Source organism: Lissotriton helveticus, chromosome 11, assembly GCF_964261635.1.
Source record: "Lissotriton helveticus chromosome 11, aLisHel1.1, whole genome shotgun sequence".
Classification (NCBI taxonomy): Eukaryota; Metazoa; Chordata; class Amphibia; order Caudata; family Salamandridae; genus Lissotriton; species Lissotriton helveticus.
Window position 1 is genome coordinate 944,289,247 of NC_136072.1, and position 17,320 is coordinate 944,306,566.

Genomic DNA, 17,320 nt, shown 5'->3' on the forward strand with positions numbered 1-17,320 from the left:
TATACTGTGTTATTGTATTGACCAACATTTCAAGAAATGTACACTGTTTGTTACAGTTTATACATGATCATTGTGCATGTTCCTAGTTGGATATACAGCTTTCAATGTATTGAAATAATAATTACATTTTCATCTGATAGTATTTCATAATAATTCATTAAAAAAAATAAGATGTTATGAAATTGCCAAATTCACATAGAGCACTTAAGCTTCTCATACTGTGGTAGGAAAGCCAAAAAAGAAAGGTTACAGCAGAAGCTTTTTGAACTTTTGAGAAAGCTTGTAGACGTTTAGGAGCATTCACCAGAAAACAAAAACCTGGAAAGCTCATTGGCCAAAACAAAGAATATGCAGAGGACACATGTAGCAAGGTGACCTGACAAAACAACTAATGAGAACAAAACATACTACCCACCACCACGAAAGACAGTATACACACAATTCACATAAAAAAAACAGTGTGTTTAATGCAGGTCTGGCGAAAAGGAATCCCAGTGTTTCAATATACCAAAAGCAATTTGAATGACTCAACATTTTCTAGCTTGAGAAAGAAACTCTGGTTACAACAGTCAGTGAAAGACAGTTGGTTGGAAGGGGTAATATTAATACATGAACCCTGCAGTGAAGTAATAGATGTCAATGACACAAAAAAAGTGCAGGAGAGCAGGGATACCCCAAACTCACAAGGTAAGTGCAAAAAACAGTGCCTGACAATTGGGGGAGGCAAGATTACATGTTCATTCATGCAATCATATATCTGAAAGAGATAGCATGAGTTATGGACTCTGGTTTCTCAGTTCAAATTCACACTAAGAGGAAAACCATCATTTGAAACAGAGCCACATTAGAAGATCCCTTGATAGCTATCACGATTTTCTATCTCAGCCCAACCAATGGGGGAGAGAGGTCCATCGAGTACGGGGTGCTGGTGTGCAATTTGTGACAAATAAGGAGGGTGTAAAACATCCCCCCATTTTAAATGAGAATTGCCTTAATGGCTATAGCATGGTTAGTTCAGAGTGTAGTGTTACACCCCTTGGGTTGCTGCATGGGGAATGGAAACAAGACACAAAATATCATTACATCAGACAAGTAATTGAGGGACATATATCATACTTAGTAACAATAACACATGCATATTATTCATACACTAACCTTCAACTCAGAAGAATAATATTTTATTTGTAGACGGATTCATTCTTATGTTAGCGGCTGCCCTGGATCTTCAATGCTCACAGGCCCATGGCAAAGGGATAACGAATGGCAAACAATTAAAAATGAACCAGATAAAATTAGATGTGTGTATCATAGGACCAAAAATAAGCTTGAAACTACAATAACATTTTGGAATTTCGATAGGGTAGATATAAAATAGGAGTGCATTATGAACAGAGCCCGGGGGCACAGAATAGTTAAGAGAATCAGAATAACAGTTTAAAGAGATGAAGTGAAGTACAGTACCAGAAACTCCAAAGGAATTAACTGAGTTGAAAAAAGTGTTGTGAGCAAAAGTGGCAAAGGCAGAAAGACAACGTGTTGCTTATTTTGACCTTTGAGTACTTTCCATGTGTGCGAATGAACCCCTAGATGGAGTGAATTCTAAATGTTACTTTCTACAGATACCCAAACATTGGTACATACAATTTTATGTAATATTGAAAAAAGCGTACAATATTCTGTACCAAAATGAAATAATGATACTTCCTTGCAGGAATTCTGAAGTTTCATGAACACTTTTTGGGGGATACCATGGTAGAAAATACTGGTGACTTCCATGAAACGAGTAGTATGAACTTTCAAGCATCAGGTACCACCACGCTGGAGCAGCACATCGCCAATGTACGGGAAGCACTTGGGGTCGACTCCTACTATACCAGGTAAGGTGGAGCGGGCCACCTAAACTACTGATATATTTTAGTTTTAGCATTTTATTACATGGTAACTATCAATGTTCGTGGGCGCTCAATACATGGGAACGGAAGCAGGTAGAGAAAGTAAAAAGGTTACTTGCGATAAACTACGGTAGGAACAAATGTTTTAGTAGGTGGAGTCTCCTGAAAAGTCTGCTTTCCAGTTACTGTCTACTGGTGTGATAACGATTAAGCTTATCTAACGTTATTTGTATTTCTTTTTTTTACATTTTAAGAGTGTTAAGGGCAGGCTGACCAAATCCTCCATAAGAGCCTTCTAGAGGGAAAAAGGACTGTAAAGAGAACAGTTTTATGTATACCCATAATATATAGATTCTACAACATCTCTCTCATTCTTTTAGTTGTGAAGCGCAGCAATATTCTGAAATTAATGTTTCCCCTTCGTGCTGACGTGCAGTTTTAATACAGAAGGCAGAGATATACAAGCTTATGCAGTGCACTCTCCCATTGGTGCAATAAAACACAACAAACACCCGCTCACAAAACAAACATAAGATAATGTTAAAACATGCAGCAGACACTTGAAAAGACTACAGGGCACATGCCGGGGCAGCTGGGTTATGTGATAATTACCACCAATAATATTTCCTCACAAGAGAATATGAGAAGGTGTGAAACTGAGCAATTCAGCAGAGTGGGTGGGAACCTGCAAATCATCAGGAAGAACGTGTAATTGAATGTGTGATTGATCAAATTGGTGATCATTAAAGTTTGATGCAAATGAGACCGATGCAAAGAAGTTAAGGATAACTATATGTGGGGTTGTGACATAGCTTCCATTAGGTTTCATAGTTTTTGTTTTGTTGTTGTTAGTTGCTCCAGTCACAGGCACTGAAAGCAGTGGTAAATTTGTAAAAAAATTAAGTGTTGGAGCTCTCGTCGAGAGGCAGCTTGCCCCAGCCCATTTCTCCTGTTAGCACCGCATAAAACAAAACCCACAAGGACCCATGAAAGTGTAGAGAGGATGTGGCGTAATGGCCAGAGCTGCCTCCCTCGGAGCTGGGGACCAAGATCGATTCTCATGTCAGCTCAACATCTTGTGATTCAGGGCAAATCACTTAATCCATCCGTAAATTAATATGTCCTTAACTGGTGTTTATGAAAAGCTAAGTGCCGATACTGAACGCCGGAAACCACCAGCTCAATTTAAGCACTGACTGAAAGGCTGCTGTGACTGGCTATGGCCGCAAAGTGTTTTTGACCTGAAGCCTTGCATTTGGCACACATTGCTTTGCCTTCTGATGCTCGCTTTCAACATGTAGCTTGAAAATTTGCTACTTTCTAAGCCAGATTTGGATGGGAAATGTGCTTTTATTTTACTTGCGTTTTTTGGGTAATCGGATAATCTTTCGCTAGCATTAGAAGCAGAGACACTTACAAGCTCCCCAAAAAAAGAGATTCGATGCAGTAGGCTGGTGTTTAGAGAGACTTTTAAAAGATAAGGATGCGTATTAGTAAGGAAGAAAGACTTAGAAATTACCTTAAGCTCCACGATCAGAGACTTCTCTCAAAGAAGTAGATGTTCTTTCTGGTTTACTGATGATAAACCATCACTCATATCCAACGTCATGTTGCGGGTAGGTGTAATAGCTGCCTAAATTCTGTCATTTGCTTTCCATTTCCTTTGCTGCAGTGTGGTATGTGCACAGTTAACTTTTAGGGTGGGAGCGTACTCCAAAAATAAACTGTCTTTATTTATTTATTTATAACGTTTTATATAGCGCTCACTAGACCCGTGGGTATCAGAGCGCTTTACATACACAAAGGAAAAGAAAAATTGCATAACATCGCAGGACATGAGGGTGCATAAAGATATAAGCAAGCAATGCACCAGTTGTTTGCTGCCTGTGATGCTACTCTTCTGCCTGTGGCACTTTACTGCCATTACCTGATAACCAGCCAATTGCATCCAATTTTTCTTTCAATTGAACAATTTTTCCATCTTTACGCTGATGACACTCAGCTATACCTGAAACTCTTCTTTCAAAAAGACAAAACCCCTTTTACAAAAGCACTAGAGATGGACGTTTCTACAACATCTCAAAATTAGCACCCCAAAAAACTAACTCTCTTCTGTTCTTCCTTCACCTTTACTGTACATCATGTCAGGCTTGATGTGCTCATTAGACACGACTGCAAGCCATGAATTGTTGAAAACAGAAAGTTTCTGGGCTTTACACTTGAAAAAACTTGAACATAAAGGCCCACAGTAACACTTGACCCACCATCAAATCAGACTTCTCAGTAAATGAAGCCTCTTATGCCTACAGAAAACTTTAGAAGCTATCCCATCATAGGTGTTCTCAAGACTCAATTAAGGTTATCCCATACTGTCCAGCCTACCGAAAGTTCACCTGGTCCCACTGACATCAGTATTTAATGCTGCAGCCTAGCAAATAACTGTACCAGAAGATCATTTCACATTAGCCTAATCTTAAGACCTTAAAATGTCTTTCCATTGAGGCAAGAGGCTTAACTAAGCTGGTCTGCATGGTTCATATGCCCTTACATGGAAGATCTACTTAAACTATTCATATCAGGCGACTCATCATTCCAGAGTGCAGACTCTCTCTTTCTTGAAACCGCACTTAAAAAAAAAAGATATTGAATCACTATTTCTTGGGTAGTGCCTCCATGGCCCTACCTTGTAGAATAAACTACCATTCTATGGGACTTGTTGTTATTACGTTTTGCCCCATTGTAGAGGCTTAGACATTGGACATCTGCCATGCTATTTCAGATGAGCTTCTGATAGCTTTTATTATCCTAACATTCGTCATTTAAACGGCCTCGCCATATTTTAGGAAATTTTAAAATCGCTGATTTATCATGTATTGAGAATTTCTATATTGAGTAATTTTCCCATCATGTTGTGGAAACCTCCACATAGAGTAATTCTCTCATCGTTTATTTACTAATTGATTTATTAAGGTGTTCTTGCAGAGCTTAAATATTACCTACTGGTAGCACTCAACATAAGGTGTGTGCACATAATAATGAATACATAGTAGACCGCAGAATGGAAGAAATACTTGGAGGAATCTTGTAGGATGGTTGAATAAGGCTTAGGGGGCAATATAATAGACTGTGTGATCATTTTTTTTGGTATATAAGGTTGTTGTATAGTGCAAACCTAGATAAAAGGCAGTGATGTATGAGGTCAAAGTCAAAGGTGCAGTCAGCACATGATTGGAGTCGTAGATAGGTTCTGAGAGTAAAATTGGACGTTTATTAAACTGTTAAACTCTGTTTTTGAAGAAGTGTCTTCAACTTTTTACTAAATTGGAGCAATCTTTGGTGGTCGTAATGGATATGGAGATGTTGTCCCAGATCCTGGATGCATAGATGGAAAGGACTTATTATCTTGATTTTTGTTTGTAATGCTTTTTAGTTTCCAGTCTGATGGTGTCCTGGCTGAGGGTATGCCAACAGAGGTTATGAGCTTATCAGCCAAGTGGGTGGGTGTGCAAGCTCTAATGCATTTGTAAATTATGCTGCTGGTTTTGAACATGGTGAGGGCCAAAAAGGGGAGTCACTAGAGTCTCATTATGATGGGGGTGATGAGCTCACATTTCTTTTGGAATTCAACGAAGCAGGGTGTGACGGGAAACAGCATTTACAATGCTGTCATTACAATGCTGTACCATTACAACTCGGTTGTTGCATCGACTGCGTTGTTAGTACGCGATGCATTCACATCGCAAGTCATTACAACGAATTGCACTAGGGTGTGCTGAGGTATTGGAAAGGAATTCCAACACCTTCCCTACTGTTGCTCAAATGAGTAGGAATAGTAATTAATACTATTCCTAAGTCCAGCACGCCCCCTAGTGCAAGTCGTTGTAATGACTTGTGATGTAAATGCATCGCGTACTAAAAACGCGGTCATTGTAACAACGACTTTGTAAAAGAATGCAATGTAATACATAGCGTTACAATGTACCATATTCGGTGTGACATATATGATGTTCTCAGGGGCAGGGTTGGGGGCCAGTGTGGAGCATGGGACACCATGGATCAGGACATTTTCACCATCCAAATGCTAGTGTATGTAGGTTTAAACAACATATCCTCAGTCCACTTTCTGGAAGGAGCAATTTACCTTTCTTTAGTAGAGATGGCTTTTAGCAGGCCATCTTGTTTTTTTGGCAATGTGTCCCTTGAGCGTGAGGTTAGTGTCTAGATGTAAATCAGAGTAATTTGGTTTTGGGTGAAAGTTGTACTCGAATATGTCCAATTTCTTGATTTTGAGCCAGGTTTGAACTAGTTATTGCCACAAAAAAAATTTTTTGGTAATTAAGGTTGCAGAAAGGGAAGGAATAATAGAGGACGAGGATGAGAGTAGAGCAGAAACTGTGGTTAGAGTCCTGCTATTGGCTTTAAATGTATACCACAGTCATGTCTCAGTTTATCATGAGAGTAATTGTCTCATCCTATTCTGAAAGCTTTTTAATGAAACAAATAAAACTTTATATCATAAGCACTTCAGCAGGGTACATTTGGACCATCATATTCAGAGAGGCTCAATATAGAGTAATTTCCCCAATATTTCATGAGAGATATCATCATCTTCAGTCGTGTTCCAAACCCCTTATTCCCTAAGAACTCCTCTATGCTGCAGATACCACATATCGGAACAGCGCGCAAATCATATTCTTGGGTGTGCACCCTGAATATCAAATCCATAATATCGGGTCGTGCAAATATCGGGGACAAATTATCAAATCCAAAATATTGAAATGTAAGTAAGTATAGAATTTCAATACCTAACTCCACATATATGTATGTTGGTGATATATAGGTCTCTTTTCTAATTGCAGTCAGTAAGTCTGCCCATCCGTTTTCAATTCATATTCCTGCACTCTGGAAAAGCAAAACAGAAGTCGGCAACGCCTAGCCTACAGTTGGTTTATATTTGTGCTAACCTTGCAGCACACATAATTGCTGGTGAGTTCGCCCCTAGTAGCGGCTTGTGTTGCTGATTACCACGCTATTGAGCAGATGATAAAACTTTCATTACCCTCCTTGTTTCCCTACCGCTGGGTGAGCCCGCCCTATCTCCTCTCTCCAGTTCTGTGTTGGCATGCACGTCCAGCCGAGAGTCGGCGGGAGATCACAGTCTGCCATTATTAATAGTACTGGGTTCTGTGCGGCTATTAACAGCCTGCATCCCAGTGATTAATCCTTGGCTAGATCTGCTTTCATTTCTGTTTGTAAATTACTGTGGGTGAATGGTTGCTTGGGAAATATAATAGCCGCCATTTGTATGATGTGAGGCGGAATATCGTTTGTACTACTGACAAATACGCATACCACTGTTTTATAGTTAAATAAATAGCCTCACAGGGAGCCGCGTTAGATTCAGAGAAGGGGTAGTCTTTGCGCTGTCCTTGATGTCTGATATGTAATAGCCATTGGAGCTGAAAATGTGTCCTGCTATCGCATCATCAGGGCTAAAAATGTATGATATACTATTTGAAAACTCGCACAAACCCAACCATGTGTCACTGTATATTGTTGCATTTCATTTAACCAAGCCAGGCATCTCTATATAGTAGGCTTAGGGCCTGATTCCAGGTAAAAGTTATTTATGGGGTGCGATAAATAGCACCTACTACAAGTTTTTGGGGAATAACTTGCGCATTTTGGAGTTTAACACACCAAAGTCCGCATGGTACAGTAAATATCGTACACATTTCCCCTGTTAAATTTTGGCAGGTTTCAGCTGCTGAAATGTAATGAAGCTTGATGTATGTAACACATCACATAATTATGGGATGAGTTAAATACCTTTTTAACTCGTAATTCCTACCCATGAGTGACAGGGGGTTTACACATGGGTCGGAATATAGCAAGCTACTCATAATCAGGCCCTTACATTATCATGTCCGCCATTTTGGTGTATGATTTGGTTTTTGAGTGTTTTTAGAATGTGTGTTTTAAACAGAGGTTGGTTGTAGCACACAATTGTTTTCTCAATATTAGATACATGGCTTTGGGTATTTGCATATATTTATGCTAAGACTAGCTTCAGCATTCTGTGTCCAGAGGCTGTGATTGGAGCAAATGGCAGTGTCTTGGATGATCTACCATTTTACATGACTGGAAGCTATTTACATATATAGAGTATGTTTGTCACATTATAAAATGTAAACAGGAGAATGTAATGCAATTACAGCAGTCCTCAGTGAGAAATGTGATCCCGGAGGCAACTTTTGTTTAGTTTTATTCCACATAGCAACATGAATTAAGTCAGCAATAATTGAGGCAGTGACCAAAACTACAAAGAAAAAGTAATAACTGGGCAGAAAGGGATGTATGACGTTACAACGCATACTTTTACAACGCATACCTTTACAACACATTTTTTACAACGCAACATCCATTACAACGCATTCCATTACAACGCATGCCATTACAACAAATTTTTAAAAATTACCTTTACAACGCATTCCATTACAGCGCATACTATCTTTACAACGCATACCGTTACAACGCATAACATTACATTGCATGTATGGTAAGTATTGGATAGTGTAGGGGTAAAAATTACTATTCTAATTCCAGTGGGGTTCAACAGTAGGGTAAGTGTTGGATAGTGTAGGGGTAAAAATTACTATTCTAACTCCAGGGGGCTGCAACAGTAGGGTAAGTGTTAGATAGTGTAGGGATAAAAATTACTATTCTAACTCCAGGGGGTGCAACAGTAGGGTAAGTGTTGGATAGTGTAAGGGTACTATGCATTGTAATGTTATGCGTTGTAATGGTATGCATTGTAATGACATGCGTTGTAGTGGTATGCGTTGTAGTGTCATGCGTTGTAATGGTTACGTTGTAATGGCATGCGATGTAATGGATGTTGCGTTGTAAAAGTTTTGTTGTAATGGTAGTGCGTTGTATAAGTTGCATTGTAAAGGTTGTTTCCCTGTAGAAAGAGTTTCCTTGAGCAACAGTGATGAGTGTGTCAGAGTGAACAATGAGATATGAACTGGAAGGCCCATCAAAAACAGACACATCTGAGGCAGTGACTATGAGGTATGGTGACCACTCAGGAAAGTGACGGTAGCCGAGCAGTGAGTGTGAGAGGCTGAGCAGTGAGTGTGGTGGGGTGAGTAGTGTCCAAGGAAGAATGACCAGTCAGTGAGGCGATCTGAGCATAGAAGAAAGCGAGATAAGCAGTGCTGGAAGATTTTGAGCAGAGACATAAAGACCAGTGAATGGGCAAAGCAGCATGTGGATGGAGAAGACAACCGAATGATGGAGTGTGACTGGCCAATACCAACATGTGTCAGAGAGCTGCGCATCAAAAACACACACACTCTTACACTTCCTTACCTCTCACATTATTCTACCACCCAGTCCCAGGTTGCGGTTCAAGAAGGCTGCGTGGAAAATAGCCCTGTTGCTAAATCTGCCTATTGGCTCGGAAAGCAAAGAGTAGGGCTACAGCTCTCACTTAATACGGCCTGTAAATATGCTGATGGTCTCAGCTAAGTTGAGGTCGCCAGCCAATTTACCGACAATGAGAGTTGGCTGAATTTAGAGGGCTCAACTCGCGCACCATAATGAGCCCATTACTAGTTTAAGCACATGGAGAACTAGTAGAGCTCAACATTGGTTATTTTTAATCTAGAACTGTCTACGTGTTCTGAAGCATGCACTGGCATGCTTTTCCAAATCATTCTAAAAGGCATCTATGCATCTTTTCCTCCTGTAAAAAAGGGAAGCCTGGGAACCGTAGTTAGTGCCTCCCTAGAAAGTGTTAATTAGGGAACAAGGGGGAGGGGAATTTGGCAACACAGTTAAAGTTAGGAACATTTTAACCCCTTCAGAATAGCTGGAAATAGCTCGGAGAATTAATTAAAAATATAAATTAGATTTTTGACTTGAAAAACAATCACATTCAATAATTAGTGAAAAGTGCGAAGGACGGTTGTTACAGCTCTGCCCTCAGACGCATTAGCATAAAGTGTGCGATGTATAAACTGTGTAGTACTATCACAGTTTCCGAGTGACCTGCCATTTACACATGTGAGAAGCTAAACTAACACTTCTTCCATGCAGTGAATTTAGGGTAAAATTCTTGTCAACTTGAAATGTTTACTTAAGGGGTTTCATAGGCCATACAATAAAGGTTGTGTTTTGCACAATTTAGTAAATTTCCCATCTGTTCTTGGTAAATTGAAAAGTGATTGTTAGCTGTTTGGTACTAGGCAGCCTTAAGTGTAAGGGTGATATTTCTCATAAATTAAGAGATTTTCTAAAGACTTTTGGGGTCACTCCCTAAAAGCATTGGTAGAATAATATTTTCCAAGTTCAATGAATATTTTTTTTCATCTAGATGTTACCAACACAAAAGTATTGTTGTACAAATTGATACTAAGGTTTCACAACCAAATTGACAAATGTCCTGTAGTAGACATTGACCTACGTCTCATTGTTATAAACTATTCATGCTACATACAAACCAAGTAATTACTATGTTAAAAGGTAATTGTAAACTATTTGTGGCGTCAAAGCTCAACCAGTCAATCATGATATAGAACCTGACTTCAGATCATAAAAAAATCTCTTGAACAATATGTTTTTCCAGATTTACACATCTAGGCAGCTATAAAATGATTAGCAATGGATTTTTGACATCAGAATCATCTTTGCTTTTTCCACAACAGCATGAAGCAGTTTGTTGGCCTTCTTTCTGTCCCCTGATATGTGTTTGAAGGTTTGCCATCAGTTTATGTAGAAACTATGACTTGTCTTTGGCTAAACATGACCAATTCACCCCTGAATGGTCCAAACAAATCTCTTCCTGGATTCTGCCTCAGAACACGTGGTAGATGGGTGAACCATTCCTTTTTGTCTATCAGCCAGTAGTAGAATATCCCAGTCTCTTAGTTACGTTATTGTATGTCTTTATGTGTAGTGCAGCAGTCATCAACTCCTTTCCTCTTATGCTTGGAAGGGGTCTCAGAGTAAAGGCAATCTTCTGTGAGGTTTTCTAATGGAGGGATTTAAACTACAGAATACATCTTTCATCTTTTCATCTGCTCCATGTAAATGTGGGCAGTGTCATCTGTAAGCAGCAGAGGTTCCTTCCAATTGTGATCTGCAAGTGAGATGCATAGTAAAAGATCTTCAATTGCAGATTTATAGATCAACTTTTTTTTAAATTAATCTTTTGAGATCTAGGATAGATGGATACTCCTCCGTATTTTGTCTGTATCAACGTTCTCCTTCCAGTTGCCCCAGGATGGGCATTCTTATACATTGTACTGCTACCCCAGCGTCACAAGGTATGGGACTTCCATGCACTTTCCTCACTGGTTTTGTTATGCTGCTCTGCACAGGTCTTCTGTAGGTAGAGTAGCTGTAAAGATTGTCAAACTCACCTTGCAAATTAAGGGACTATCATCTCTCTGCACAACTAAAGATACCACCAGACAGGCACTAGTAACTAGTGGAACCTCCACTTTAAAAGCAGGGGAAATGAGAACCCATACAATCCAAGTATATAAAGAAAAGGATAGAGGGGACTACCAGACTATTACAATGAGATATGATGTGTGTAAGGAGGAAAAAAACTACCCAGCACTAAATTATGAAGAAGCATGTGCGTCAACCGGTATTATCAATGTTTATATGGAAAGACCTCAGCTACCAAGCAGTCACTCATCAACACTAAAGTTCTCAGGTGGAACAAGAGATGACAAACAAGTCAACAGTGCAGTAGGTTAGGGTGATGGAGATGAATGGAGAGGACCATTCCAATAAAGAGAGATTCTTCAGCAGGCGGAGATGTAATCCATACTGGAAACCTGCTGCACTATGAGTTAAAATGCAACAAGGGTGCTAGCGGAAAGGATAACTGGGAGGATCAACAATTCTTTGTAAATTTGAAAAAAGTCCGGGAGAACAGGCAAGTTAGGGCAGACGTACAGACAGAAGCAAGTCTCTTCCAAGTATGGAGCATCTTTATGCACATAGAATTGTTATAGGCAATGTGGGAAGTGCTGAGGCAAACATCTTGCGACATCCATCGAAATCTTGCTGCATACAATATTTCAGTTTTCATATTTTGTCATCTGATTCGATTTCTCCATTAATGGCCATTAAACAGTCAAGTACAACATATTCTGGAGTAATAAGCAAACATATGTTAAGATTAAAGTCTTGAACAGAGGGTTGAATACATCACAGATCATCAGAATATCTATTAATTGTGTTTCATTTTTGATTCATTGTATGTAGAGTTATACATTGTGGATATCCTTAAAATCTGTCAGGGATCGGGCCTTTGTGGACTTAGGATGGGCACCCTTTGCCTAGTATGTGTAAGGAAAAGTGCCTGATTTGGGATTTTGTTTTAACAAGACACATCATTTGAGTTTCCTAAATGTTGTTAATATGAAATTTCTACTTGCTGATAATTCATCCAAGTCTAGGCTGTGACAAATAAACAGACCTATTACTATCAATATATATAGAGTGGGCTATGATCCACCACTTTCAACCGATGATGTCTTTGACCAGCGTCTTACAGCAGGTAGCTGGAATCTTTCTCAATCAAATTTTGGGTCAATCCAGTGTAGTATTCATCTCTCACCTCTTAGCATATGCTGTTGGCTGTTTAGGTGCACCCTTCCACCTCCCCTCTAGTGTTTGCATTGAACTGTATGAGTGTAAGAAATTGGATTATTGGTTGACTGGGGTGTGAGCCCCTGGTCAAGCAGCAACCACAATCCTTGTCAGGGCGATAGCACAAGCCAACCCTAAATTAACCTGTGCTTAACCTCCTGTTAACTTAGAAGAGAGCAGTCAGGCTTAACTGCGATGCAATGTGTAAAGTATTTGTGCAATACTTCCAACAGAAACCCAGGGAAAACACACCACAAAGAGATCCCACACCAGGTTAGAAAAGTAAAGCAAAATTACTAAAAAAAAAAAAGACTGAAATGACAACAATCCAATCAGTTGTTCCGGAATGATGATTTTTTAAAGGTTTGTAGTTAAAGTAGCGCCAAAAAGCACAAAGGGTCAACTTGGAATATCTGGTCACACTGGACCGGGTTAAAGAGACGCTTTCGGGCCGACCACAATGGAGCGCAGGTCGGATACAGTTACCAGGTTAGGCCTGCTAAAGTTTACCTTCTTAAAGACGTGCCAAGGGTTCTGTTTGCAGTGGAGGGTGGAGCAAGTAGTAGGGAGAGTGTCGCAGTAGGTGTAGCGTGAACATCTTGCAGTTATTGCGGAAAGTGCAGAGGCAGCTGACGGATATTCATGCTGAATCGTTATGATAACGGCTATGCTTTAGTGCAAGCGGGCCCATTCACTGTCTTGGAGAGCCCCAAAACTTACATATACAGCTCTCTGAGCTGTACCATTGGTCCAGGACCTGAGGGGCCCCACTAGGGAGTCAGGGACTCACTTCAGCTGGGTCCAGGGGCTGGTGCAGGATGCTGGGGAGCCTTTATGTCCCTGAGGCTCAGATCAGTAGGCCAGAAGACTACCCTTTGAGTCACTCTGGTGTTGTGGTTGCAAGAGTGAAGTTGCAGGTCCAGTTCTCTTTTCACCCAAGTAAGATGGCAGCAAGTCAGCACAGCGAGGTAGCAGTTCCATTAGAACAACAGTCCAGCAGAGTCCTTCTTCCTGGCAGAGTATACACAGGTCCAGATGTGTTCAGAAGAGTTGGTGTTTGGGGCCCAGTATTTAAACCCAGTTGTGTCTTTGAAGTGGGTGAGAAGCTTTGAAAGGTTTCTCTTTGAATTCCACATGGATCCTGGCTACCCTGTCCTGGCTTTATACTAAACAGCCAATTCTGTGGATCAAGGACACATTCTATTCAAGTGTAAGTGTGGCTGTGCCCAGCTCCTCCCTCTCATATTGTCAGTGATGACCCATCCAGGCACACCTAATCTCCCTATTGTGTGTGGCTGTCTAGGAGGAATACACAGAGCTCAACTGTCCGCTACGCCCTGTCATCTGAACTGGGTACAGGATACAGGCCCACAATTACTATGAAATGATAATGCCAACTTTCTAAAAGTGTCATTTTCAAAATTGTAATTAAAAATTGGACTTTATTACAATTCCAAAGACACCAAACATAAAAGAATGAAATATTTCCATTTGAAAATTACAGCTTATTAAATGTAATAAGGTAACTCCAATGTTATCCTATGTTAGAGGTAGGACTTGCAGTAGTCAAAACCACATTTAGGTGGTTTTAACTACTAGACATATAAAACTTAAAAGTACATGCCCTACCTTTTAAATACACTGCACCCTGCCCTGTGGGATGTCCAGGGCCTACCCTAGTGATGACTTATATGTATCAAAAGGGAAGGCTTGATCCTGGCAAAAAAATATTTTGGCAGGTACACTTGCCAGTTTAAACTGCACACACAGGCTCTGCAATGGCAGTCCTGAGACATGTTTGAAGAGCTACTTAAATGGGTGACGCAATCAGTGCTGCAGGCCCACTAGTAGCATTTAATTTACCGGCACTGGGAACATGTAGTATCACTTTACTAGGGACTTATAATTAAATAAGATATGCCAATTGGGGATGCACCAGTGTTATCGTGTTTTAAAGAAGAAGCACATGCTCTTTAGCACTGGTTTGCAGTGGTAAAGTGAGCAGAGTCCTGAGGCCAGCATAAACAAGATCTGCAAAAAATGGAGGAAGAAGGCAAAAAGTCTGACCGGTCTAACAATGATGAACAACTAAACAACTATAACCCTCTCTGTCCACTCCTGCTGAATCCCTCTCGAGTATCTCGCTCTAATGTCCAAACACCCTTTTCTTTTAGCACATTAAAATCAGACCTATTGACTTTGCCAGTGCTTATTTGTATTTTCAAAGTAGTTTATTGAGGACGACAGATAAATTCTTCCCTTTCCATAGATGAGCTTTCGTATTACTGTAATGGACATTATTAATTTCCTAAATTGGGGAGTACACTTATAGAACGGCGACCAAGCTTCACTTTATGCAAAGTGAATATAAATTGCCTGTTGTCAAGACTCTCCTTTGTGTTTATCTCACTAAGCAGGAAGCAGTGTTGGCAAGGCTGCACATTGACTTGACACTCGAAAACAATCAATAATTTCTTCAACAAATAATCCTGCCAGATTTCATTTGCAGCAGTCCAGGGAGGTGACACTTGAATAATTATAATAAGAACTTCTTGGCTGTCTGGGCCAGAGTGCATGGCTCGCTAATGGTGCCAATGACTTATTGGCAGAGGATTTGGCGCCTGGATTTGTAGCCTACAAATAACCATTATAAATGGTGTATGCAGGTGTTTCGGAGGATAAGCTGTCAAACAGTGGTGTAAAGAAGTGTGATGGGGCAGCCCTGTAGAATGTGGCAAGGGGCCCCTGGGATGCCCATATCTCGGAGATAACTCAGGGGGTCCCCTAAAGCATTGGGTCCCACAGCAGTCCCGGGGCTTGTGTAACACCCCTGTCGTGAAAGAATCATGTCAGATTAGTTGTAATGGCCTCTGTTTGGTTTCCCCACCCTGCAAGAAAACCCCAATAGTTAACAGGAGGAGGTGCTTTATGGAAATAATTCCATTGTCACCACCTGCCTTTTACAGCGGTGGGAGTTTTATGAAAAAGTTATTCCACAAAACATTAGGACATTTTTTAAATATGTTGACAAGTAGATGCCAGTAATGCCTTATCTGCAGTTTTTGAATATTTTGCACAATGTTCTAACTAACCCATAGATTCATCAAGCATCCATTTTGCGATTCCTTATTAACGAAAAATAAGGATTCGCTAATAAGGAATAGCAAAATGCTATGCATGAAGAACTCGCTTAAAATATAGCGATTTCTTAAAATTCCTTAATTGCGACTCGCAAATTATGACCCGCAATTAAGGAATACCTCCCCATTCATTCCTATGGGCCTAGAGGCCCATAGGAATGAATGGGAAGACAATCTCAATTTGCGATTCTCAATTAGAGAATCGCAAATTGAGATTGCAATTTCAAGGGTGCCAGGGTGTCAAAAGGACACCCTGTTGCACCCCTGAAATCTGCATATGGGTACATCTTGCACACACATGCCCTAAAGGCATGTTTGTGTGTAAAATGGAACTTTGAAAAATGCACTTTAGTGCATTTTTCAAAGTTTTTGCAAATTACAAAAATACCAAATTTGCTCCCCCTATTAGCGAAATCGCTAATTTTTTAACTTTATTGCATTGTATTTAAGGAATCTCAATTTGAGATTCTTTAAATGCAATTGCAATTTAAGTAATCGCAATTTTGCGATTTCTTTAATTGCGATTTGCAAAAATACCGGTCGCAAAGCAGTGTTTAGCTTGATGCATCTATGCCTATGTGCCTTAGTTGCTTGTTTTGCATCTGGAAGATCTGAGTTTTGAGTCCCCCTTTACGGCTTAATTAAATATAATAATAACTTGATTCGGTATGGCACTTCGTTCAGCATATCGTCTACTTTTAGGGGCTGTAAATAACAGGTGCTACTCTAAACCAATTGAATGGCAGTCAATTCTCCTCACAGCCCTTAAAAGGAGATGTTGCCCTTGCCCTGATTCGAACGTGACCTGCAGACCGCACGTGTCAGCAATGGCTGTTAAGCGCACTGAGCTGTCCTGCACTCTTTGGTATGATTCCGGCCAATAACTCGGAAGCTCATTTTAGGCCTGGTGGGACACTTGCCTTATGGCATAAAGCAGGTGCCACGAAGGCAATGCGTCCAAAATCTTCACATTATGAAATTGCCACCATGCTGGTGCAATTTTCTCCGCCAAAACGGATCCCACCTCTAGGGCATGAGCTGCTTCATGGGAAAAAGCAGCAGTGATAGGTCTGCCATGACATGGCAGAATGACAGATCTGTCAAATGTCGTTTTTTTCTCAAAATAGGCAAACAAAGCTGAGAACTCTTTGTAATGATCCAACATTCCTCGCGTGCCAACGGGCAGCGCGAGGCAAGGGCAGAACAATGTCCTCGCGCGGGGGCACACAGAGGACGGGACCATTACACTCTTCTTACCCGGAACTACCATGATTTATGGCAAACCCAGTAGGGGCAATCACCTACGTAGGACCGCCTCTTCGATTCCATGTGGTCTATTGGAAGGGTTTTCCCTACTGTAGTTGTCAGCAGCAGCGTAGCTCTCAGGAAGACCACCATCCTTCATGCTCTAAAAAGGTGGGGGATGTGAGAAGTGGGTGGCTGAGACAGCTTCCAACTTTAGGCAATCAACTCCTTACTGCCCACAAGAAATAAGACCCTTAATAGTGCAACATTATCCAGCTCTGCACGCTATAAACAACTGTCCTAACCAATTCTTTCGCTTTCAGGAATTTTTAATTTTGTAATAGTTTTGCCAAGTTCCCGATTTCCTCC

At 40.5% G+C, this 17,320-nt stretch overlaps 1 protein-coding gene across 2 annotated transcripts in view; it reads left to right on the top strand.

Moving 5' to 3' along the window:
- The window catches only part of TTC28 (tetratricopeptide repeat domain 28), a 1,211,014-nt gene that overhangs the window by 891,693 nt on the left and 302,001 nt on the right, over positions 1-17,320 (top strand). For both annotated transcript variants that reach the window (XM_078667293.1, XM_078667294.1), the window contains exon 11: positions 1,712-1,877. In XM_078667293.1, the coding sequence (XP_078523419.1) occupies positions 1,712-1,877 (166 nt within the window). The remainder of the gene's footprint in view (positions 1-1,711; positions 1,878-17,320) is intronic.